This window comes from Miniopterus schreibersii, assembly GCF_964146895.1.
Source record: "Miniopterus schreibersii genome assembly, chromosome: 16".
NCBI classification, from domain to species: domain Eukaryota; kingdom Metazoa; phylum Chordata; class Mammalia; order Chiroptera; family Miniopteridae; genus Miniopterus; species Miniopterus schreibersii.
Window position 1 is genome coordinate 30,247,503 of NC_138116.1, and position 24,575 is coordinate 30,272,077.

General features: G+C 36.7%; 1 protein-coding gene across 1 annotated transcript in view; it reads left to right on the forward strand.

Annotated features, from left to right (window-relative positions):
* Window positions 1-24,575, forward strand: part of EFCAB5 (EF-hand calcium binding domain 5) — a gene marked incomplete at its 3' end in the record, with an annotated part of 84,560 nt that overhangs the window by 35,678 nt on the left and 24,307 nt on the right. The window contains 9 exon segments of the mRNA XM_081162033.1: window positions 343-391; window positions 6,023-6,093; window positions 11,683-11,838; window positions 15,049-15,148; window positions 16,482-17,687; window positions 19,336-19,413; window positions 19,512-19,601; window positions 21,541-21,755; window positions 23,139-23,295. Coding sequence (XP_081018159.1) covers window positions 343-391; window positions 6,023-6,093; window positions 11,683-11,838; window positions 15,049-15,148; window positions 16,482-17,687; window positions 19,336-19,413; window positions 19,512-19,601; window positions 21,541-21,755; window positions 23,139-23,295 — 2,122 coding nt within the window.

Genomic DNA, 24,575 nt, shown 5'->3' on the forward strand with positions numbered 1-24,575 from the left:
GTAACTGAAGAATGAGAAATTATAGAGGATTCTTTGGGTTGACAAATTGGTTGACAAAGGTGAGTTAGCTCCATCATGCCCCGTGTCTAAGTGTTGATAGAAATGTCCCTGGAGGGAGCAAAATCAGATCACTCTCAGCATCTTAGTTTTTACATAAAAAGGTTGGGAATCATTGAGGACATATATGTGAACATATTTTACATATCTATAAACTAAATGTTAATTATTAGTATTCCTGTCCCTGGGTTAAGAGGATTAAATGGAAAAATTATAGATAGCTTTAGTCTAAAATACTAAATATATGGTAATTGAGAAGTAATATATGATCTCTTTGATTTATAGATTCAGAATGTTCTTCATGAGTTTTTTCAAAATCCAGCTTTCCAGCTTGGTAAGCATACTTATTACTAGAGTATTTATGTTTTTCTCTCTTATGGAGGAAAGAGGAGGGATGCTGAATTAAGATGAAGAGTCAATATTGAGATGAATGTTATTCAAAGCTCTTACAGATGTACTTAAACTTTTTTGCTGTTTCCATATGGAGAATGTAGAAAAGCAGAAAGCAATCAGTGATTTTCAATCCTTTTAGTCCAGTGCCCCATTTTATTACAAATATTCTGTAATACCCCTTTATTATCCTGTCAAATTCCTAGAAAATATTACTTACATACACGGAATTTTAAAAGAAAGATATGTCATAAATGTGATACAAAGGAGAAATAAAAGATATAAAAAATTACATGCACTGTATTTCAATACATAAATGCTTGGTTATAACTTCATTGTAAGACATAAATGAAGTACTAACATTTGTACCTCCTTATAATGAATGTTTAGATATAAGAAAAGTAAAATTACATTCAATTAACCATTGCTTTGTATTTGAAATTTTGAAATAAGGGCAAAATGAATGTATTTGTATATATATGTAGAATCCCCATGAATAGGAGAGCTATAAAATGCAGACTGAGGAGGTCCAAGGTGGCGGCAGATTGACTGGACGCTACACTGACACTCTCTCAGGACCAAACTGGATTTACAACTAAAATACAGAAAAACCACCCTGAATAATCAACTGCAACTGAAGACTAGCTGGGGAGCACCCTCATAACCAAGGATGAAAAGTGGAGACCCCACAGAGACTGGTAGGAAGTGCAGAGGTGAGAGAAGGCTGGCTGGGCTCCCACAGGCAGCAGCTGAAGGTCCAGAGGGATAGCTCAGCTGCTGGGGGTTCCCACTGAAAACTCTGGGGTCTATACCCCAAACTGGATTCCCCAGCCCAGAGCACCAGAACTGAAAAAGGTACCCACATAACATCTGGCTGTGAAAAGCAGCAGGGTTTCTGTCTGCCAGGTAGACACGGCTGGAAATGCAGGCACCCTCTTAAAGGGCCAGCACACAAAGTTTCATGTGCAGACACTCACCTTGGGCTCTGGTGGAGGCAGAGTAGACTAGAGCAGTGTGAGGAGAATCCAGGGGGTCTGGCTGGGGGAATAGATCACAGAGGGCATCCATCTGGACCCTGGTGCTGAGTCATTCCCCCATACAACGGAAGACATTTTTCTCAGGCCGATATTTACCTTCTGAGCAGCTTTTACCTGGGTGGGGGGGGAAGGCAATTGCAGCACCCTGTGGAACTTCTACAGCCTGAGGCTCATTAAGAGACTGAATAACAGCCTCTGGGTGCTTTGAGTCTTTGCCTGATATGCTTCTGGACCCAGGGCTTGGAAAAGCAGACCTTGGTGTACATCTTGGTCCTGTCCAAACACACCCAGACCCAGCAGAGGAAACCAGAAGCTGTGGAGTGTGGAAAACTTCAAACAGGGTATACTCAAGGCCAGTCACAAATAATGTCTGACATTGGCCTGCACCAGAGACCATCCAAAAGACTGGGAGTCCTAGCAGATCTACCTAATACGTAGAAACAAATCCAAACAGGCAGCCAAAATGGGGAGACAGAGAAACAAGCCTCAAATGAAGGAACAAAAGAATTCTCCAGAAGAAGAGCTAAATGAAATGGAGATAAGCAAACTATCAGATATAGAATTCAGAATACTGATCATAAAGATGCTCAACAGCATGATAAAAGATATAGAAACTATGAAGGAAATTAAGAATGACATAGTAGAAATTTAAAAAACCACATTGGAATGAATTAGCAGCAGATTAGGGGAAGCCGAGGATTGGATCAATGAATTAGAAGACAGGGTAGGAAAAAAATCACTCAATCAGGGAACCAAAAAGAAAAAACAAAAAACAGGAGGACAGTTTAAGAGAGCTGTGGGACAACATGAAACGTAACAATATTTGCATCACAAGAGTGCTAGAAGAGGTCGAAAGTAAGCAAGGTTTAGAGAACTTGTTTGAAGAAATAATGGCAGAAAACTCCCCTAACCTGGCCAAGGAAAAAGTCACACAAGTTCAAGAGGCACAGAGAGTCCCAAGCAAGAACTCAAAGAAGCCCACGTCCAGACACATCAGAATTAAAATACCAAAAATTCAAGACAAAGAGAGAATCTTAAAGGCAGCAAGAGAAAAACAATCTGTTACCTACAAAGGAGCTCCCATAAGGCTGTCAACTGATTTCTCGCCAGAAACTCTACAGGCCAGAAGGGAATGGCAGGAAGTATTCAAGGTAATGCAAAACAAGGATCTATCCAGCAAAGCTATCATTCAAAGTAGGTGGTGAAATAAAGAGCTTTCCATACAAAAAAAAAAAAAGCTAAAGGAATTTATCACCACCAAACCAGCATTGCAAGAAATGTTAAAGGGACCGCTGTAATAAGAAGTTGAAATAAAGAGAATGAGAAACATAGGCATAAAGAAATAAAATGGCAATAGATAAGTACCTATCAATAATAACCTTAAATATAAATGGATTAAATGCTTCAATCAAAACTTCGGGTAGCTGAACAGATAAGAAAACAAGACCCAAATAAAGCAAAAGACTCACACAGGCTGGGAGGAAAAAACCCAAAAAACCAACTACTTCTGGAGGACTTTAAAGGAGAGATCGACAGCAATACAGTCATACTAGGGGACTTTAACACCCCACTGACTTTACTGGATAGATCTTCCAGACAAAAAATCAACAAGGAAACAGTGACTGTAAATGACACACTCGATCAGATTGATTTAAATGACATTTATAGACATTCCACTCCAAGACTGCAGAATTGGCATTCTCAAGTGCACATGGGCCATTCTCAAAGATAGACCACATGCTAGGACACAAACCAAGTCTCTACAAGTTCAAGAAGATTAAAATCATATCAAGCATCTTCTCGGACATTTACAAAATGGAATACTATGCAGCTGTGAAAACGAAGGGTCCCTTACCCTTTGAGACAGCATGGTGGGACATGGAGAGTATTATGCTAAGTGAAATAAGCCAGTCAGGGAAAGACAAGTGTCACATGATCTTACTCATATGTGAAATCTAATGAACAAAATAGATCCAGAGACATTGAAGCATGGAACAGGCTGAGGAATCTCAGAGGGAAGGCAGGGATGAGTATGTGGGTGGGAGAGATTAACATAAGAATTTGTATGCATATATGCATAACCCCTGAACACAGATAATAATGGGGTGAAGGCCTGGGGGAGGGGTACAGGGTGGACGGGATCAATGGGGGAAAAGGGGGAACATTTATAATTCTCTCAACAATAAAGATAAATTAAAAATAAATAATTAAATAAAATGCAGACTGACACTGGTGTGATGTATTGCAATTCAGGTACAATGTATGATATTACCTCCCATTACATAATTTTCTGAAATAGAGAATAACTCTTGGCAAAGTTCCAGAATGAAGCAGAGTACAATCCTCTCTCAAATTTTCATAGTAGTTACATTCTTAAAAAATTCAACAGTAAAGCCCAGCTGGTGTGGGTGAGCAGTTGAGCATCGACGTTATGATCCAGAAGATTGCAGTTCAATTCCTGGGCAGGGCATGTGGACTCAATCCCCGGTGGGGGCCATGCAGGAGGCAGCCAATCAATGACTCTCTCTCATCATTGATGTTTCTATCTCTCTCTCTCCCTCTCCCTTCCTTTTTCTGAAATCAACATAAAAAAGTATGTTCTGTGTTTATATGTAAAATGGAGTTAGGTTCTACACTCCAAATTATTCTAAGCGGATTTTTCACTTAATTGAATGTCTAGCAGGAGGGAGAGAGTCTTTCTTGTGCAGGAATTGCAGGAGTTCTGCCCCTACTCCTACTCCCCATCGCTGCAGCAACAAAAAACCACCTATAGATTTCCTCCACGCACACTTGGGAGGAGGGAGACAGTACTACACCTATGGATAGCCACAGATTTTGATGCTTTTGTTTTCAGAATGGTTTCCTTATATGAGTTTGAGTCCTGAGATTTACATAATTTATAGCCAATTGATTGATTTTTTGACCACTTTATTACATTGATAACAATAGATTGTTTAAAAAAAAACCCAAAAAACAAAACAAAAAAAACACACAATAGATTGTCTGACATCTGTTCTCACTTTTAAAAATAAAATATACTTTCCACTTTCCCAATCACTGTTCCCCAAACATGATTTGGGCCTTGCCGACAGCCTTTTCTTTTTCTATCTTTTCAGCCTATCCAAAAATATAATTATTCACAGTCAGCACAACCTCAACTCACCTTTCAGAAAGTTTTTGAAATGATTTATTTAGTTAGTTTTTGATAGGGTTACAGAAGGAATGAGTTGAGAGCTGTATTTGAGATTGTGATAAAATTAGAGAAATTTAGAACACTCTGGCTGGCAGTGATTGTTTCTTCTCTCACCTCCTATACTATATAGTATTTATTTTCTGTACCATTTATTCTTTCAATATTTATTGAGCCCTCACTTAGTTCCAGCTACTGTGATGGGGTAGAGGATACAAAGAGGACTAAGATATGCTCCCACTGCCCTTAAATTGCTCAAAGTACGGCCAGGGGACAGACACATATACTTAATAACAACGGTTACTAGTAGAAACCAGTCTGGCTTGTATAATCTTCCAGAGCTACCTTGGGGGAAGGTCTGGGGGGAGGAGGGGCCTAACAGCATTTAATGCGTAAACTTTACTAAAGTTTATACAGTCCTTTTATGATAATAACTGAGATCTTATAATAAGCAGTTAAAAAAATCAAGAGTGACTAAAGAATATTTTTATGTGCCTGCCCATGATTGGCAGGAGGAATTACTGGTAGAAGTAGGAGAGGAAGCCAGTATATTAATTCTCTCATCTTGAGCTTTCAGACAATTTGCACTTTTGTGTCTTGGTAAGATCAATATGGATCACATAATTGTCATATTAAATGGAAGTTTAAAAAATGTTACTCAAACTCACTCCCACATTCACCATTATGCATAAAACATTTTTTCCCTTTGCCTTTGTGATGTCATTCTCTCTTGATTTTTACATCTATCTCTGATCACCCTTCAGCATTTTTGTTTCTTGGTTCTTCTTTTCTTTGCACCTTGAATGTTGTTTTCCAGAGTTTCCTTTTTGACTCTATTATCGCTTTACACACTATACACCCTTTTCTTATTGAAACCCATAACTTCAGCTAATGACTCTTATCCATGTTCCCATCCCAAACCTTCCCCCTGAGCTCCACATTCTATTTGAAAAGATCTGCAAGATGAGTGGTTAAGTGAAAAAAGCAAGTTGCGGATCAATATGATCGCATTTATATAGGGAAGAACAAAAGATATGTGTGCATGCAATCTTTTAGACTATCGATGTGCATATTTGTTTCTGCTTTATTTCAACTTGGTCATTTAAAAAGGTAGGCACATTCTTTTCAGTGTTTGGGTTGTTTGGTTAAATAAAAGCCAGGAAAAATAATAATTTTGTAATAATTGGAATGTTACCCAGCTATATATCATTTACTTTACTGTAAATATTGATGGACTTTAATGAAGAAATACTTTTATGTTTTTCTTTTAAAGCACTATAATACGAATATAAAATATAAATATATTGTAATCACACTAACTATCAAATAACCTTTATTCCATGATTAGAAGCACATTGCAAACAGTTGAATATTGCTGACTCAATGGAACGAAGATTGAACAAAACGGAGTTTGCAGAAGTAAGAAATTATACTATTCGTGATTTGACTCAAATTATTTTGCCAGTTTCAGTTGTCTTTTGGTGAATGTCACATATACATTACCTTAGAATTAATTTTTTTTTAAAGTTTATTCCTAGGTATCTTATTTTTTTAGTTGCAGTGGTAAATGGAATTGTTTTTTTAGTTTCTCTTTCTGAGAGTTCATTATTGGTGTATAAAAATGCCATCGATTTCTGGGTGTTAATTTTATGTCCTGCTACCTTGCTGAATTCATTTATTAAATCTAGTAGTTTTTTGGTGGAGGTAAAAGTAGGTTTACAGTTGTGAATATGTGAAAGAAATGTTTATTCTTGTATTATTACTCATTGCTTATTGTATTATTTTCCACACAAGAAACTAAACCTACTTGTGCCCCACCTTATATATTAACTCAGGTAATTGTCTCAGCAATCTTATTCCTAACTTCATAGATGAACACTCATAATTGAAGTGCACAAAGTTTAAGTAACTTGCATGAGGTCTCACAGTTAGTGGACCTGGGGAAATCTGTATTCAGGAAGTTGGATTTCAAAGTCTACATAATACTGCATCTGAGGCAGGCTGATTGATGAGTCTCATCATTGATGTTATCTCTGTCTCCCTCTCTCTTCCTCTCCCTGAAATCAATAAAAACATATTTTAAAGAATCAATATAAAGTAAATGAACAAAAAATTCACAATAATTGTAGCAATATTGAAAATTTTTTTTTATAACAGCTCTATTGAGATGTAATTCACAAACTGTATTTTCAATGGTTGCTGTAACAAATTACCATGAATTTGGTGCTTTAAAAAAATTGGAAATTTATTGTCTCACAGTTCTGGGGAGCCAGAGCCCAAAATCATTATCACTGGGCCAAAATCAAGGTGTGAGCAGGGCTGTACTCACTCTGGAGAGTGTAGTGGAGACTCGCCTCTTCCCGCTTCTGGTAGCACTTGTATTCCTTGACTTGTGGCCGCATCACTGATCCCTGCCTCTGCGGTCGCAGCGCCTCCTCTTTTGTGTGAGAAATCCTCCTCTTACAGGGGCACATTGCATTTAGAGCCCAACGAAATAATCCAGGATTATTTCCTCACCTCAAATATCTTAACTCAGCGATTTTCAACCAGCGTGCTGCAGGGCAAGAGGCACAGTGGTGTGCAGCAAAATTTTTTAAATATGCTGTACCTGACTATTTAATTAGGGGCACTGACCTCTTTTCTCTTGTCAAATCAAAAAGTGACAGCACCCAACACAACAATAGCCATTGGTGTGGATGAATAAAAATTATGCCTATTTTTTGGTCAGATCAGCAAAAAATATATTTTTTGGTGTGCTGCAGAATATTAGTAATTAGTTTATGTGTGCCATGAGATGAAAAAGGTTGAAAATCTGCTACCTTAACTTAATCACAGCTACAAAGACACTATTCCCATATAAGGTAATATTTATAGGTTCCAGGGATTAGAACCTGATATCTTTGAGGACCATTATTCAACTTCCTACACAAGCCTTACATTCACCTATTTAAAGTCTATAATCCAATGTTTTTTAGTATATTTACAGAGCTGAGTAACCATTAAGGCAATCCATTTTAGAACATTTCCATCATCCCCAAAAGAAACCCCACACCTATTAGCAGTCATTCCCCATTTCCCTCCTAACCTCCACCCTAGGCAACCAACTCATTTACTTTCTGTCTTTTATAGCTTTACCTATTCTGGAAATTTCATATAAATGAAATCATAAAATATGTGTCCTTTTGTTATTGGTTTCTTTCACTCAGCATAATGTTGTCAAGTTTCATCCATATCTTAGCATATATCAGTGATTCATTTCTTTTTATTGCTGAAAAATATTTTTGCGTGTGGACATATCACATTTTATTTATCCAGTCATCGGTGATAGACATCTGGGTTGTTTTTACTTTTTGACTATTGTGATATGAACATTATATATAAGTTTTTGTGAATGCGGATTCCAATTGCTCCACATCCTTGCCAGCACTTCTTACTCCGTTTTGTTTGTTTACATTATAGCCACTCCTGTGAGTATGAAGTGGCAGCTCACTGTGGTTTCGAAATGCGTTTCCCTGATGGCTAACATGATATTGAGTATATTTACATGTTTATTGGCCATTTATATATCTCCTTTAGAGAAATGTCTATTTAGATCCTTTGACCATTTTTAAATTGGGTTATTTTTCTATTATTGAGTTATAAGAGTTCTTTATGTATTCTAGATACAATCCATTGTCATATATATAATTTGTAAATATTTTCTCCTATTTTGTGGGTTGTCTTTTCACTTTCTTGATGGTGTCCTTTGAAGCACAAAAGTTTTAAATTTTGATGAAGTCCTATTTATCGAATTTTTTTGTTTTGTTGCTTTTGCTTTTGGTGTCATATCTAAAAAACCATTGCTTAATTCAAGGTCGTAAAGATAGACATTTAAGTTTTATAGTTTTAACTCTTACATATGTCTATTTAAGTTTTTGATCCATTTTGAGTTTATTTTTGTATATGGCATGAAGTAGTAAAACTTTAAAAAAATTATTTGGTAAGTCAAAATGGTAAAAAAGAAATAAGAATATAAAGAACCTGTATTACCAATAAGACATATAAGTAGGTATCAAACTTCAGTCCCTACAGTGACCCTATTCTGTGTCCTAGTTTCCATGGAATATTTGTAAAAATTTATTATAAATAGGCCTCCAAGAAAACCATATAAGTTCTAAAAACTAGAAATCTGACAGGTTAGATTCTCTTGTTATGTAATGAAACTGGAAAATAATAAACAAAATTTAAAATTAAATTTTGGAAATTTAAAAAATGCTCTCTTTAATAATTCTTGGGTTACAATTAATTTTATGGAATGCTACTAAATGTTTATTCAAATGAGAAATTATAGTCTTAAAGCTTTTAAAAATAGAGAGAGTGAAGGATTTTAAAAACACAGGTAAATATAAAAATAGAATAACTACATAATTATATACTCCCATGCCCTAGAATTAATTCTTGTTAACACCTTGGCATATTTTCTGAGAAAAAGTTATTTAATTTTGTAAAAACTATCATGACCAAAAAAATGAATTTAAACAACACATAAAAGTATGAAGATAGATATTTAAAATTACCATAAATTTATTACCCAGAAATAACCATTGTCACTCTTAGGCGACACCATTTTAAACAGCATTATATACTTTGTCTCAATAGGGAGATGGGTATATGGCATTGTGGATGATAAAAAATTGTTAGAAAATTTTAATTACTTAAAATATTTAATTGTACTTGATTCTAACAGAAAAAAGAGAAACTGAAGCAAAAATAAGGACATTGTTGAAATTGAACATATCTTTACAAAAGTTATTCTAAAAGAAAAGACCATCTGATGAAGATCAGAAAAGCTTGCAGGAATTATTTTTTAATCTCATACTTCAATTATAGAAATAACAGTTGACATCCTGTAATAAAAGATGAAAGTATTTAATATTTTTCATGCCTTCCTATTCTTTTTTCTTGTATTTCCAATTTTAATTATTTTATAATTTTAATTTTATCCAGATTTATACCATTCACTTTCTTTCCTGCAATTACAGCTCCCACAGTTGATTAATCTTAGTCTAATATTTAAATGGATTTGAGGTTCACTTTCTGTCCTTTTACAATGGCTTTGCTATTCCTGGGTTATTTATTTTGATTCATCTCTTAATTGACTGAATTTATTGAAAGTGGTTTTCTCAGGTAAGTCACATGGATGCTACATTTTCTGAGTTCTTTTATGTTGAAAATGTCTACATATTGCCCCTAAGGTTATACCTTGGATGAGTATAGGTAACTGAGTCACATTTTCTTCTTACCCCAAAACAACATAGACATTATTTGTTTTCTGATATTGATTGTTGAGAAGTATGATGTCAGTATTACTTTTTTCTCCATTCATTCATTTTATTTAATTCAACAAATATATACATAAATCATATATGAATACTACATGTATGTCTATTTCCATATATGACATGTACATATGTGTCTGCATGTATGTATATCCATACAATTATAGGAGAAAATGGGTAAAGGTGATGTATACCTAATAGTACTCGATACAAACTCATTAGCATTTTACATAATTCCTTTGTGAATATCTATTTACCTATATATATAATTTTGTTTATTGGGTGGGTTGGGCTATTAATATAGTTTTCCTGATATTTCCTAACTTCTCTTCCTGAACTGAAAACAGCACATATTCAAGCACTTTCATTATAGAGAAGAGATGTTACATCAGTTAGAAACTAAGAAAGTATTTCTTTTTTATTATGTTGTGTGTTTTTTTTTATTGATTTCAGAGAGAGGAAGGGAGGAGAGAGAGAGAGAAACATCAGTCATGAGAGAGGGTCGTTGATCGGCTGCCCCTTGCGCTCCCCCCACTGGGGACTGAGCCCGCCACCCGGCCAAAATATTTATTGAAACATTTTAATTATCTAATCAATAAATTATTGAGCCATCTTATATGATATAGAAGTAGTTTGGGGGACAGTTGATTTTACATCTGTTTTAAGACTATTGTCAGAACAGGTTTAATGAAACTGAAAGAAAATGAAATGTCAGGCTTAAAGTCAATACGTTACACACAGATGCCACCCGGTGGAGAAACTATGCCATGCAACTGTCCTGCCGATAGTTTGCAATGAGCATTGTAATTACTGACACTCAGGATGGAGCATGTCTGGAGAAAAAGGAGTCATTGAGTAATTGTTAATGTAAAGAGAGGCAAATGGGGACAGTGGTCCCAGATGAATCCATTCCGCATGTCAGTTTCCTAGTGTATTTGTTTTCTGGTGGATAAATGAACAGGTGGTGATGTTTTTGTTGACTATCGCCTCTGTCTCACTATTTATCTGTTTTATTCTAGTAAATGATGACCAAAAGTAACTATTTTAGAATATTTACTTCTAGTCTTTTGGTTATTAAGTTTATACTCTCTGTGCTAGAAGAAATTTCAAAATTAGAAGGTGTATTTCTTACCCTTAAGGACCAAATATTGCATTGCTGTATGGGAGCTGCCTGTGGGTATACGCAGGCATTTATGTCTGTCTGTGTGTGCCTGTGTGTACATGTGTATACAAGCATGCATAAATCCACATTCTGGGTGGCACCAGAGTAGGATCCAGGGAATGGAAGGATCAAAATATAAGCAAATTAAGAACACACGCCACAAAGAGGCAATTAAAAAGCAATGAACAAGTGCAAAACATTATGAATTATTATATTCATCGCTGCCAAAGGATGCTGCTATTTCATACAGTAAGGTAAAAAGTCTGCCCTATATAGTGCTGATGTGACCTAGAGGGAAATTGCTCCCGAAATATCTAGTCCCACTGGTGTGTGGTGTTGGAAACTGGATTGATCACCCTCTCACAGCCTGTAGAATAGCACTAACATGAAATGCTTTATCTAAATGACAAACAAATGGCATGGGGGAGATTGCAGCCAGTAATTTCATGCACATCAACTGAATCCTTGGGAAAATCCAAGTAAAGAACATGGTTTTAAATCAATCATTTATTCTCTGTCTCTCTGCAGTATGTCTCTTCACACATTGTAGACTTTAAGACTGAAATGTTTGAGGAACTCCTTAAGCACCTTTGCCACTATGCAGATGAATTCCGGGAGGTCATAAAAACAGATATGCAGAGGCAGATGTTTGCTGAACTCTTCCTGCATTGTGACTGTGGGAAGGTAGGGTAAGACCCTTAAAGCCATGTTTCTCAAACTATTTGTTGTAAAGGGCCAGTTTTTAGGTTGTTAATGGTGATGTTTTTAATTTCCAATCTGCTGTGAACTAATAGTACTCATTGAAAATGGATTGCTGGGGGGGGGGGGCGCGGTAGGGGGAGGGCATACAAAATACAAGCCATATTTTTATTGTCAGATTCAACTCTGATTTAGTATCTGTTACTTTCTCAAATTGCTGTAAAATTTGCTAGATGCTATTCTCAATTTCTGTATCTTTCTCATCACCGACTTGTACCAGCTTGCATGGCACAGCATTTCACAGCATATAACTCGTCTCTAAATCTCTTTCCCATTCCTAAGAATGGGTTGCTTAAGATTATTTTTGCTTACTCTCTTTTCTGGTGGCTTCCTATTGAAAAGAGCTCTGGGGAACAGGGAGCCTGCTACATCTTATTATGTTGCTTCTTAAAAAGAAAAGTTTATATCAAAAAGTATTTCTAGCCCTAGCTGGTTTGGCTTAGTGGTTAGAGCTTTGGCCTGCGGAATGAAGGGTCCGAGGTTTGATTCCAGCCAAGGGCATGTACCTCAGTTGCAGGCTCGATCCCCGGCCCTGGTTGGGGCTCATGGGGGAGGCAACCAATCGATGTGTCTCTCTCTCCCCCCGCTCTCCCTCCCTCCCTTCCACTCTCTCTAAAAGCAATGGAAAAATATCCTTGGGTGAGGATTTTTTAAAAATTATATGGAAAAATAAAGGTCCAGATAGAGCAAAAATAATTACAAAAAGAAACAAACAAACAAACAGGTAAAAAAGAAAAAACCAAGTTGGGGAGAATTTATCTGATTTTTAAAAACAAAGTTATACTAACAATATTGAAGCTGGCATCAGACCCATGAGAATGTGGGAATTTAGTTTATGACATGTGTAGGTGGGAAGGGTTATTCAAAAAATGATATTGGGATGAATGGCTTTCCATATTGGGACAATATATAATAGATTTCAACTTCATCAATGAGGAAGAATAAATCCCATCTGATCAGAGACCTAGATTTGGAAAACAAAATTTTAAAAGCTTTAGAAGCCTACCTTTTGATCCCAGTATAGGTAAATTTCCTAAAGAATTCTCCAAATAAGCACAAACCACATAGGAAGTGACTGATACATTTGACTCCCTCAAAATTAAAACATAGATATGACTAAACTGACCAAAATTTAAATTAAAATAAGAAATAAACTGGGAAAGGGATTTGCTATATAGATAACAGTATGGTCATTATAAAAATTTTACAAATTAATAAGAAGTAGACAGCTTTTCCCTACCCAAAAAGGGTATGAAAAACTCATTCATAGGTGAGGAAAACCCAATACATAATAAACATGAAAATATATTAAATATCACTAATAATCAGGGAGATGCAAATGAAAATAATTAGATAACATATTTTATCCATCAGATTGGAAAAATTTATAAATTCTAATAATATCAAGAATTAAATGAATATGGAGAAATGATATCTTTGTTCAGTAATAATGAGAATGTAAATTGGTGCTTTTTGGAGCAATTTGGAAAGAAGAACTGAAGCTGAAAATGCACTGGCCCTGGGCAGGTAGCTCAGTTGGTGAGAGCATCCTGATTGCCAAGGTTGCAAGTCTGATCCCTGGTCAGGGCACATATAAAAATCAGCCAGCCCAGCTGGAGTGGCTCAGTGGTTGAGCATCAGTCCATGAGCCAAGAGGTCACCAGTTTGATTCCCGACCAGGGCCTATGTCTTGGTTTGGGGCTCGATCCCCAGTAAGGGGCTTGCAGGAGGCAGCCTGTTGATGTTTCTCTTTCATCGATGTTTCTATCTCTCTATCGCTCACCCTTCCCCTCTCTCTAAAATCAATGAAAAAACATATTTTTTAAAATTAGCCAAGGCATGCATAAATAAGTAGAACAACAAACTGATATTTCTCTCTCTCTCCCCCGTCCCCCTTCCTTTCTCTCTCTAAAATCAATAAATAAAAATTATAAAGAAAAGATAATGCACATAGTACACAATTCATTAGTTTTTTTTCTATTTACCCTATGGAAATGTTTATGCATGTACACAGGAGATGTGTATAAGGACATTTATTATACACATTATTATTTGTATCAAAATGCTGAAAATAATCTAAATGCTGGTCAAAAGAGGGATGTTTCAAAAAAATTGTGATGTTGTCTTATTATAGAATACCATACAGTTAAAATAAATAAAATATATTTCTTCATATACATGAATCAGATCCCAATGTTGTGTAAATAAGAGCAACTTTAAGGACACTTGAAATGTTTATAAATTTTTTTTTAAGCAGAGGAGCATTTGAGATCTTGCTCCCCCAGCATATGCCATTAGTTTGGCTCAAATTAACTCATAAAAATTCAAAAAAAATGTTTAAAAGGACACATGTACTGTGATATCTTACACATATGTATTTGTTTTGTTTTGTTTGTTAATTCTCACCTGAGGACATTTTTTTCCATTGACTTTTAGAGAGACTGGAAGGGAGGGAGGAGAAGTGAGAGAGTGAGAGAGAGAGAGAGAGAGAGAGAGAGGGAGAGAGAGAGAAACACTGATGTGAGAGAGACACATTGATTGGTTGCCTCCTGCACACGTCCCAACTGGGCCCGGTCAATCCAGGTACTTGCCTTGACAAGGAATCAAACCCTTGACCCTTTGGTCCACAGGCAGACATTCTAACCACTGTGCAACACCATCCAGGGCTCAGTTATATATTTTTAAAGTACATATGCAAACTGTTAACAATCATCATTTCTGGGTGTTGGGAACACAAGTGTTAGTTTTATCATTTTCTTATTAAAATTTTTCTCAAAATAAAAATGCAAAAAAAGAACAAGTAGGGAGCAGTTAATTGTTCCAAGTGTCATTCGTAGGTCAGATTAGATAAGAATTGAACATTGTGCATTGGACTTAGCAATTACATCAGTAACAAATATGTGTTAAGGGCACCTGTTAAGTGCAAGACATTTTGACATGTCATAGAATGGGGAAATAGGCCTAAAGAGGCAAGATAAAGCTTTCCCAACTTTGACTTTAGAGATTTTATTTACATGATGATAGTGGTGGTGGTGGTGATGGTGATGGTGATGGTGAATGTTTCAATAAGCCATATTCTGTCAACATAAAAATCTCAAATCTCCTATAACAACTAATTGCAAACTTTCTGTTTAGGTAGGGTTTTTGGATCGTCAGAGGACATTGGCCTTACTGGAAACATTCTATGACCAAAGTCCAAAAAATCTTAGACATTTACTCCGAAACCCAAGGCAATGTAAGTGCCACTCAGAGGGAGTATGCTCAAACTGAAATGATGAAGTACACTAATATGATAATACGAGGCCATTCTATCCCTGTGGCATTTCTTTGCGTAATGTCTCCCTTAGATCATGTTATCTACATCTAGCCGTTCATGCCCCACAAAATTCACTCTTCATCACGACCAGATGTATTTTTTACTTCAGTTCAATACTAAAAGTTGTCACGCTAGAACTCAATTTTAAGTTCACTCAAATGAAGAACTGTTTTAGTAACAATCGGAATGTTTCAGAAATTAAGTTGGTAGTGGTAATTCCAGTTTTAATGTCCAACTTAGAATTCTAAGATTTTGAAGAAAAATGTTTCCTTTTCCCAAGCATTTTTACTGATACACCTTTACTGTACTTACACAGTGACATTTATTTATTTTTTTATATTACTACCTAAACGAATAGGACTAGAGGTCTTATTTTTATTTTATTTTTAAGAGAAAACCATTGAATGGATGGGTTTTCCAAAGAACGTCAGTATTTTATTTCTGTGTGATAACTTGTTACTTGGGTACTTAAAAATCTGTAGATGATGTACATAGAGTATTCCCTAAAACTGTGGGAGACACAATTTCATAGCTTAAGTGCTAAATGTTTTAGAAGGGAGGAGAGCAGTCTTATGGCACGGTCCCACCCTCTGCAGTCCAGGACACCAGCGTTGTCTTGGTGTTCTTTTTTAACAGTGGGATTCTGGTGAATGCTATTCAATCTTTCCCTAGAATTCTGAGCCAGGTGTCCACATAAGTTGTGGAGGGAAAGAGTTGATGAAGAAGAAAGAAAGGTAGAGAAGAAGGAAAGGATAGAAAATGAATGTTGGAAAAAATAGCCCAGCGAAAAATTGTCATGGATAGAGACATGCTTTAATTTTGATACTGCAGATATTGGGAAGGTATTTGAGGTGGAGACATGTGTCCCCTTCCTCATTCCATGCTGGCCTTGTTGTGGGAGGACCAAAAGCAGGGAATACATTGTATTTGTCTTGGCAGTTTAAGCAGCTCTCCAACTAGCAAAAGAGGAATAATGTTCACTTTTAAAACCACACCTTTTAGGAAGGGATGCTTTCTAATTCACAGTCGTGAGCATCCTTTATGTTCAACTGGATACCTTTTTGGTTTTTGTTGTGTTTCAGGGAAAGGTAACTGATATTTACTTAAAGCAATAGCCCTATATTATAATCACTGTGCTCAATGTTTTGTTTTTTGTTGTTTTTTATTTGTTTGCATTAATTTACTAGTTGCGATTCTTCATTATAAGATCAATTGTTTAGGTAAATGGTTTTGGTTTTTGTCTTTGCATTAGGGCCATTTATTGAATTTGAAGAGATAGAGTTGCCTGAGTTCTGGGGAGACATGGATAATCAGAAACACATTTATGAAGACTTTGACAATGTGCTCTTAGAGATGAATACATCACTGTCTGAAAAGCATGCTAGAAAAAAACAAAGTAAATTGTTAAAAAATATAGAAGATCAACACAAACATGATAAACATAAAAAATCAACACTATTAGAAGAGCAGAGAGGGACAACTGAAGGACAAGACCCAAACAAAACTTTAGTGGAAGAACAAGACTCAGAGTCGATTGGAGAACAAGAACCGCACAGGGAACAGGTAACAGCACAGGGACAACACAAAGGGTCAACAGCGCGGCAAGGGTCACGCAGAGGACCACGCAGAATGTCAGTGATAGAAGAACCACATACAGGGCCAGCCACAGAACGAGGATCACACAGAGGATCACGCAGAATGTCAGTGATAGAAGAACCGCAAAGACAGTCAACTGAAGAACAAGAATCGCACAGAGAGTCAGGGACAGAACAAGGAGCACACAGAGGGCCAACTGCAGAAGAAGAACCTCAGAGAGAGCCAGTAACACAAAGAGGATCCCGCAGGGGATCCCGCAGGATGTCAGTAACAGAAGAGCCACACAGAGGGTCAACGGATGAAGAAGGATCACGCAGAGAGTCACTAGCTGAACCAGGATCCCGCAGGGGATCCCGCAGGATGTCAGTAATAGAAGAGCCACATAGAGGGTCAACGGATGAAGAAGGATCACGCAGAGAGTCACTAGCTGAACCAGGATCCCGCAGGGGATCCCGCAGGATGTCAGTAATAGAAGAGCCACATAGAGGGTCAACGGATGAAGAAGGATCACGCAGAGAGTCACTAGCTGAACCAGGATCACGCAGGGGATCACGCAGGATGTCATTAATAGAAGAGCCACACAGAGGGTCAACGGATGAAGGATCACGCAGAGAGTCACTAGCTGAACCAGGATCACGCAGGGGATCACGCAGAATGTCAGTAATAGAAGAGCCACATAGAGGGTCAACCGATGAAGAAGAATCACACAAAGAGTCACTAACACGAAAAGGACCACACAGGGGATCACGCAGAATGTCAGTAGTAGAAGAGCCACATAGAGGGTTGATTTCAGAAGAAGAATCTCCTAGAGAGTCAATTCCAGAGGAACAGGACATAGCCTCAACTTCACAATCAAGGGAAGGTAGTATCTTAATCCCTCCGCAGGGGTGGCAAACCTTTTTTTTCTGCCAAGGGCCATTTGGATATGTATAACATCATTCTCGGGCCATACAAAATTGTCAACTTAAAAATTAGCTATGATAAAAGCTCCTAGATTCATTGAATTTCGAGTCCTGCCTGCGGTTGCTTGGCAGGGCCAGACCAAATGATTTTGCAGGTCACATACATCTATTCATGATTTCTGAACTGCAAGAGTAAGATCCAGTATCAAGTAGAAGACATCATCTTTCAGGTAGTAATGCAGTTCTCCTACAATTATATCTCTGTTTTGTGGAGTGGTTTTTAAAGTCTTCAGGAAACACCTGTTTCAATGAGAATCTTTTCTGGAATATCAGGTCATGCAAATATCAGACATATTTTGCTATTAAGCATGAGTCTAGGCCTTGACCAATCAATTAAATGCAAACCAGAAAGTCTTTATTGTCTAGAATTCCTTTTGTACTAAAAATCCGCTTGTAAGGAAGAAATCTCGTAATTTTGTTACATAAAGAAATTTTCACTGAACCTCTGAAAAGGCAGTAGAAGCCCTTTTATTTTAAATGTGGTGTCTGATATTAGAAACCACTTCTAAAAATTTCTTTTATTTCAACTATAAAATGGATCTTGCTTTTTTCAGTTGTATATATTTCTAGAAAAGTTTCTGAAAGCCACATTTAAGACACCTGCAGTTCAAATGCTTATTCTGCACAAGACTTTTCCTCTGAATTGCCAATTTATGACCTTTTTTGAAAATTCTAACTTTTTAGAGCGCCAATCTCAATACCACTGAAGACATCAGTTAGGCATAAGTTTTTTAAAATTCTGCTCTTTAATTCTACAATCCCCCCCCCCAAACTTCTTAGAGATGGGTAAGCTGTGTTCTAGATTCTACACTATCACCAACTAATTTGAAATCTTTTCTTTTTTTGAGCATTATGTTTATTTCTCCACAAAACAGAGCTACTAATTTCTGGCTCTCCTGACATAGGAATGTAGCTTTAAAAAATTAGTGAAGTTACTATTCAATCGGATGTTATGCTAGTGAGGACTTAATTTTGTCGATGTGTAACACTATTCCAAAATGACAGTGTCTGGAAAAACATTAACAAAAACAAAACAAAGCAACAGTGTTTAAATAAGATAGGAGTGTCTTTCTCATATAAAAGTCAAAAGTTCTATGACAGCTCAGTTCCATGAAATCAGCAGTGGCTCAAGCTCCTTCTGTCTTGTGTCTCCTCCAACCACATGGCCAAGATGGTTTACTGCCATGTCTACCTTCTGACCAGCTGGTAAGGAGAAAGGAAAATGGGTAAGCATAGTATCGCTTCCCTTCACAAATCATTGGTCAGTATGTAGGAATTTAGTGACACCTAAATGTGAGGGAGGCTAGGAATTGTAGCCCTCATTTTGCGTGGCCAAATTGGGGTTCAACAAATAGCTTTTGTCCAAGAGCTGCTCTCAACAACTAGAGTTATTAAGCCATATCATTGTGGTTGATTCTGACACAACATATATGGGAAAGCACCTGAAAGAAAGTTTTTGGTGTTCTATATGCCAAGGCATTTCTCTTAGTCATTAACTTAAGAATATATAATGTCCAACTCATAGGCATTTTCTTTTGTACCTTTCAGCAACTGCAAAGAAGAAAGCTCAGAAAGACAAATCCTGTGAACCCAAGTCCCAAACAATAGAAGGAAAGCCATGGACAGGTGACTCACTTAACCCTCCTTTCATTTATACTCTAGAACAAAAACATTATGAAAATGAAGTTAAATTGCCTGTGTTATGTGGAATGTGTTTTTTATAGGTGAACTTTTGACTTGTAACTTGAAGGAGCATGCCAAAAGTGAAGATGAGGAACAGGCAAACTTAATCTATGGTAACGCCAAGTTCACAGGTACATGTTAACAACAAAATTAGAACGGATAGATCCCAGTCTGATGAATTTAACTTATTGTGGCACCCCATGATAAAGATTGGACTTAGCCAAGACGCAACACCAAGGTGAACTTGCATTATTTTGTCCCTGAGCTGATGGATCTAAACATACACAAGATGAATGTTTTTAGTGGTAGCACTTGATGAATGTTCTTCTTAAAAACATATGCATTAGTATACAGGGTTTGGGGTTTTGTTTTGTTTTTATAATTACATGGTCCAACAGCTTTTAAGCTATGATTGAGGTATACAAAGGGAATCAAATATTAAACATTACTACTCAATAGAAATAATTTCAGCTATTCCTCTCCCTGGTAGTTTCACATCCAAACATGTGAGACAGGTGAGAATATAAATTGTTTTTGAAGACTCATAAAGATCTACTCAACAGAGATCAAAGACTAGCTTTTAGCTCCCAGATAAACTATGTATTTAATAGTGAGTGTTCCAATAAGTACTCATTTTACCACAATGCTATTTTATCATTTTACCTTTCATTGACACATAGTAGAGCTAATTAGATCAAGATTATTTTCTCTTTTTTTAATCTTTATTGTTGAGAGTATTACAGATATCTCCCTTTTCCCCCCCTTGCCCCCACCACTTGTTTCCTGCCCCCCTCCCTTCCTGCAGGCCTGCACCACCCTATTGTCTGTGTTCATGAAACACACACACACACACAACTGTGAACTTAAGACAGCCACTAGAAGTTGCTTTATTAATTAATTAATTGATTTTTTAAAAAGATTATTTTCTTCCTATCTGAAATTTTTAAAAATTTAAGTCTGGGTCAAATAATAAACTTTTTATCCTCAAAATATTTTGGTGAAAGTGCATGGCATTAGTCAAGCTCTTTTTTTTTTTTTTTTTTTTACCATATCTTTATTGATTTCAGAGAGAGGAAAGGAGGGGGGGAGAGAGAGAGAAACATCAGTGATGAGAGTGTCATTGATCGGCTGCCTAGCCTGCAACCTGGGCATGTGCCCTGACCGGGAATCGAACCCCGATCTCCTGGATCCTAGGTCGATGCTCAACCGCCGAGCCACACCCAGCCAGGCTAGTCAAGCTCTTGTGGCCTACTAGTTCATGTTCTTCTTCTCCTGGCCTTACTTCTTTATTTCAATTTTGCTTTACTATTTGGAAAAAATCCCACGAGTGATTATTTTTAAGTTATGTCAAATCTCATATGGAAGTCATAAGGGCATAAATAATTAAATTGAACATAAATCACTGGGTTAAAATTTTATGAAATATGCTGCATGTTATAACATTGAGTTTCATGATAAATACAGTAAAGACTCTTTCGGGGAGAGATCGTAATGGTGGTATTTACAGACTTATTTAACTGGCAAGTCCAGATTGCAACTGGCCTCAGGCACAACTGAATCCAAGTCCTCAACAATAGCAGCAGGGCACTGTCTCTCTGCCTCTCAATCCTGTTCTTCTCTGGGTCATTTTCAGTTTTAGGTTGTTTTTTCATGTTATGACAAAGATGTCCATGAGAGTATCTCTAAGCCTACATCCTACCAGTTCAGGAATCAGAGTACAAAAAAAGGGGTTCTTCCCCCAATAGTTCCCCCAAAAGTTCTAACTCTCATTGGCCTATAGTGGATTATATTGTTGTTATATATATATATTGTTATTATTTTATTGGCCAGACCTATATCACATGACAATCCTGGGGGCAAGGATGGGGGAGGACCACCTGGCTTATCTAAACTGATAATGAGGAGATGTTTTGTCAAATAAAAAAGGAATGGTGCTATCCTCATGAAGGGAGCATGGATTTCTGACAGAAAAATATTAGCAGATGTCCATTACAACAAATACTCTTTTTTTTTTTAATCTTTGAGAAAATTGTTCATTTTACTGTTTGGTGTATGTTTCCTGCTTGATAGACCTACATTCAATTATCAGAAATATTCAGTCTTACAAAGAAGTGAAAGGAAGGAGTGCCTTCAATAGAGTTTCCTTCAATCTGCTCCAGTTTGTGCAACTCCTGGAGACATTTGTTGGTGAAGATACCCCTCTGAGTGCCAGTGAGACCCTTGCCTCCTTTTTTAAGTGTGGCTATGTTGAAACAGAAGAAGAGAAAATGAGTGCCTTAGAAGAGGTAATATTGTTTATTAATGGAACAAGTGAGGTCACTATTGTAAGTAAATCTGTCAACCTCAGTAGTTCTTACTGTGGCTCTTCTTTAAAAATGCAAAACCAAACTTATCACTATTTCAATGTGCATGGCCAGTAAATTTTTATTTTATTTTATTATTTTATTGTCAAATGTTCTAAGATCACACTCCAGAGAACTCATTCCCCTAACAATATGATTGCTGCTGGCAGGAGATGGTTTATTGTACAGCTTTATTTTTCCTTCAATGAAGCTTGAAAAGCAAATTCTAAGGAGCATATATATGAACAAAAATATGTGTGTGCGTGTGTGTGTGTGTGTGTGTGTGCGCATTGTCTGTCTGCAATGAGTGCATTTACAGATGCACATACCTAGGGTTTGGTCATGGCTTGAATATATGTTTTTATTCATGTGCACTGCACTAGGTACTACATGTTACTTACTCAGGTGTAGGTAAATCCACACACATTAGCTGATATAAACAATTTATGTGCTCTTATATGAAATGTGTAAATTAGATTCACTAGGCATATTCAGTGATCTCATCAGCCTTATGAGTTTTCTCAGCTTAATTCTAGAGTTGATATCCCTTTTGCCTCCTCAAATGCAGTTCCCCTATTCACTTTCTTTTAGCAATTAAATCTATCTAGATAGTAATTAAATTACTGTCTAATTGATATAATTAATCTAGTAAAAAATCTAAAAGGTAATGTATGTCAAGTTAGGTCAATGTTAAATATAAAAAAGAATTTTTGAACACAGTCATTTTTTAATGTTTGAACACTGCCATTCATCCCCCTTCACTACAAAACAAATCCCACCAAGAAGCGAGGCAGAGCACCCCATGTGTTTATCACATTCCTGAACAAGCAGCAAGGGAGTGGAAAGGAATAAAGATTTTTTTAAAAAAATATGTCTTTATTGATTTCAGAGAGAGGAAGGGAGAAGGTGAGAGAGAAACATCAATGATGAGTCATTGATCAGCTGCCTCCTGCATGCCCCCAACTGGGGATCGAACCTTGATCTCCTGGATCATAGGTCAATGCTCAACCTTTCTGAGCCACTCCAGCCGGGCAATTAAAGATTCTTAAGGAATGTAGTTCTCTTCCTAAATTAATGTTTTAACCCAATGCAGAGAATGCATGTTTTTGGTTGTGTGTGTGTGTGCGTGTTTTGGTCTAGAGGTGAAACAGAGAAGTATTTAGAGGATTAAAATTAAATGCTTCATTTTCCCATTAATATCATGCGTACTCCCAAAATAAATGTTTTTATAAAAAGTATTGCACTTTTGGGGGAATAAAGATAGGATGCCAGCTTGTGCAATAAACAGCATGTCTTCTGTGCTTTGTTATCTTGTTTGTATCCTAGGCTAGACAAAATGTTTCCCGAGTTCGATGGGGACTTCTCCTAGAAGCCCTCTTTCAGATGTGGGACAGTGATGGCTCAGGCTTTCTAGATCTGAAAGAAGTTGATGAACTCTTGTATACATACAAGGAGGGAATGGAAAAAGAAGCTGTAGAGTCAGGTAAAAGTATAATAATTTTCTTATTTAAATTGTGGTAACAACTTGGCTTCAAGTTTCCTGGTACTATGACATATATACAGTTAAACACTAATTGTTCTAAAACCATGGGATACCACCTTCACACCTGCTAGTATGGCTATGAATTGTTCAGCTTTATTGAGATATAATTGACATATAATACTGTATAAATTTAAGATGTACAACATGTTGATTTGATACACTTACATATTGTGAAGTTATTCCCATGGTAGTATTAGTTAACACCTCCATCGCCTCACTTAATTACCATATCTTTTTCATGGTGAGAACATTTAAGATCTACTCTTAACAACTTTCAAGTGTGTAATACAGTATTAGTATTGTTAACTATAGTCACAATGCTGCACATTAGATCCCCAGAATTTATTCATCTTATAGTGAAAGTTTCTGCCCTTTGACCAACATCTCTCCATTTCCCCTACCCCCAGCTCCTGGCAACCACCATTAAACACTCAGTTTGCCTTTTTTAGATTCCATATATAAGTGAGACCATACAGTATTTGTCTTTGTCTGTCTGACTTATTTCACTTTACATAATGCCTTCAAGGTTCATCCATGTTGTTGCAAATAGTCGAATTTCCTCCTTTCTCATGACTGAATAGTGTTTCATTGTATACACCACATTTTCTTTATCCATTCATCTGTCAGTGGACACTTAGGTTGTTTCCATGTCTTGACTATTGTGAATAACTATGTAGTGAACATGGGGGTACAGATATTTCTTCAAGATAGTGATTTTGTTTCCTTTGGAAATATACCTGGAAGTGGAATTGCTGGATCATATGGTACTTTTATTTTTAATTTTTTTGAGGAACCTCCATACTGTTTTCCATAGTGACTATACCAATTTACATTCCTATCAACAGCACAGGTTTCCCTTTTCTCCACATCTTCACCAACACCTCTTTTTTTTTTTTAATCTTTATTGTTGAGAGTATTACAGATGTCCCCCCTTTCTCCCTCTATTGCCCCCCTCCACCCCAATCCCGCCCCACCCCAGGCCTTTGCCACCCTGTTGTCTATGTCCATGGGTAATGAATGTATGCATGTAAGTTATTTGGTTATTCTCTTCCTCCCCCGCCCCTCCCCTCTTCCCTCTGAGATTTGTCCGTCTGTTCCATGTTTCCATGCCTCTGGTTCTACTTTATTCATCACTTTGTTTTGTTCATTAGACTCCTTATTCATCTATTTTTAGATTCAATTGTGGATAGATATGTATTTATTGCCATCTTATTGTTTAT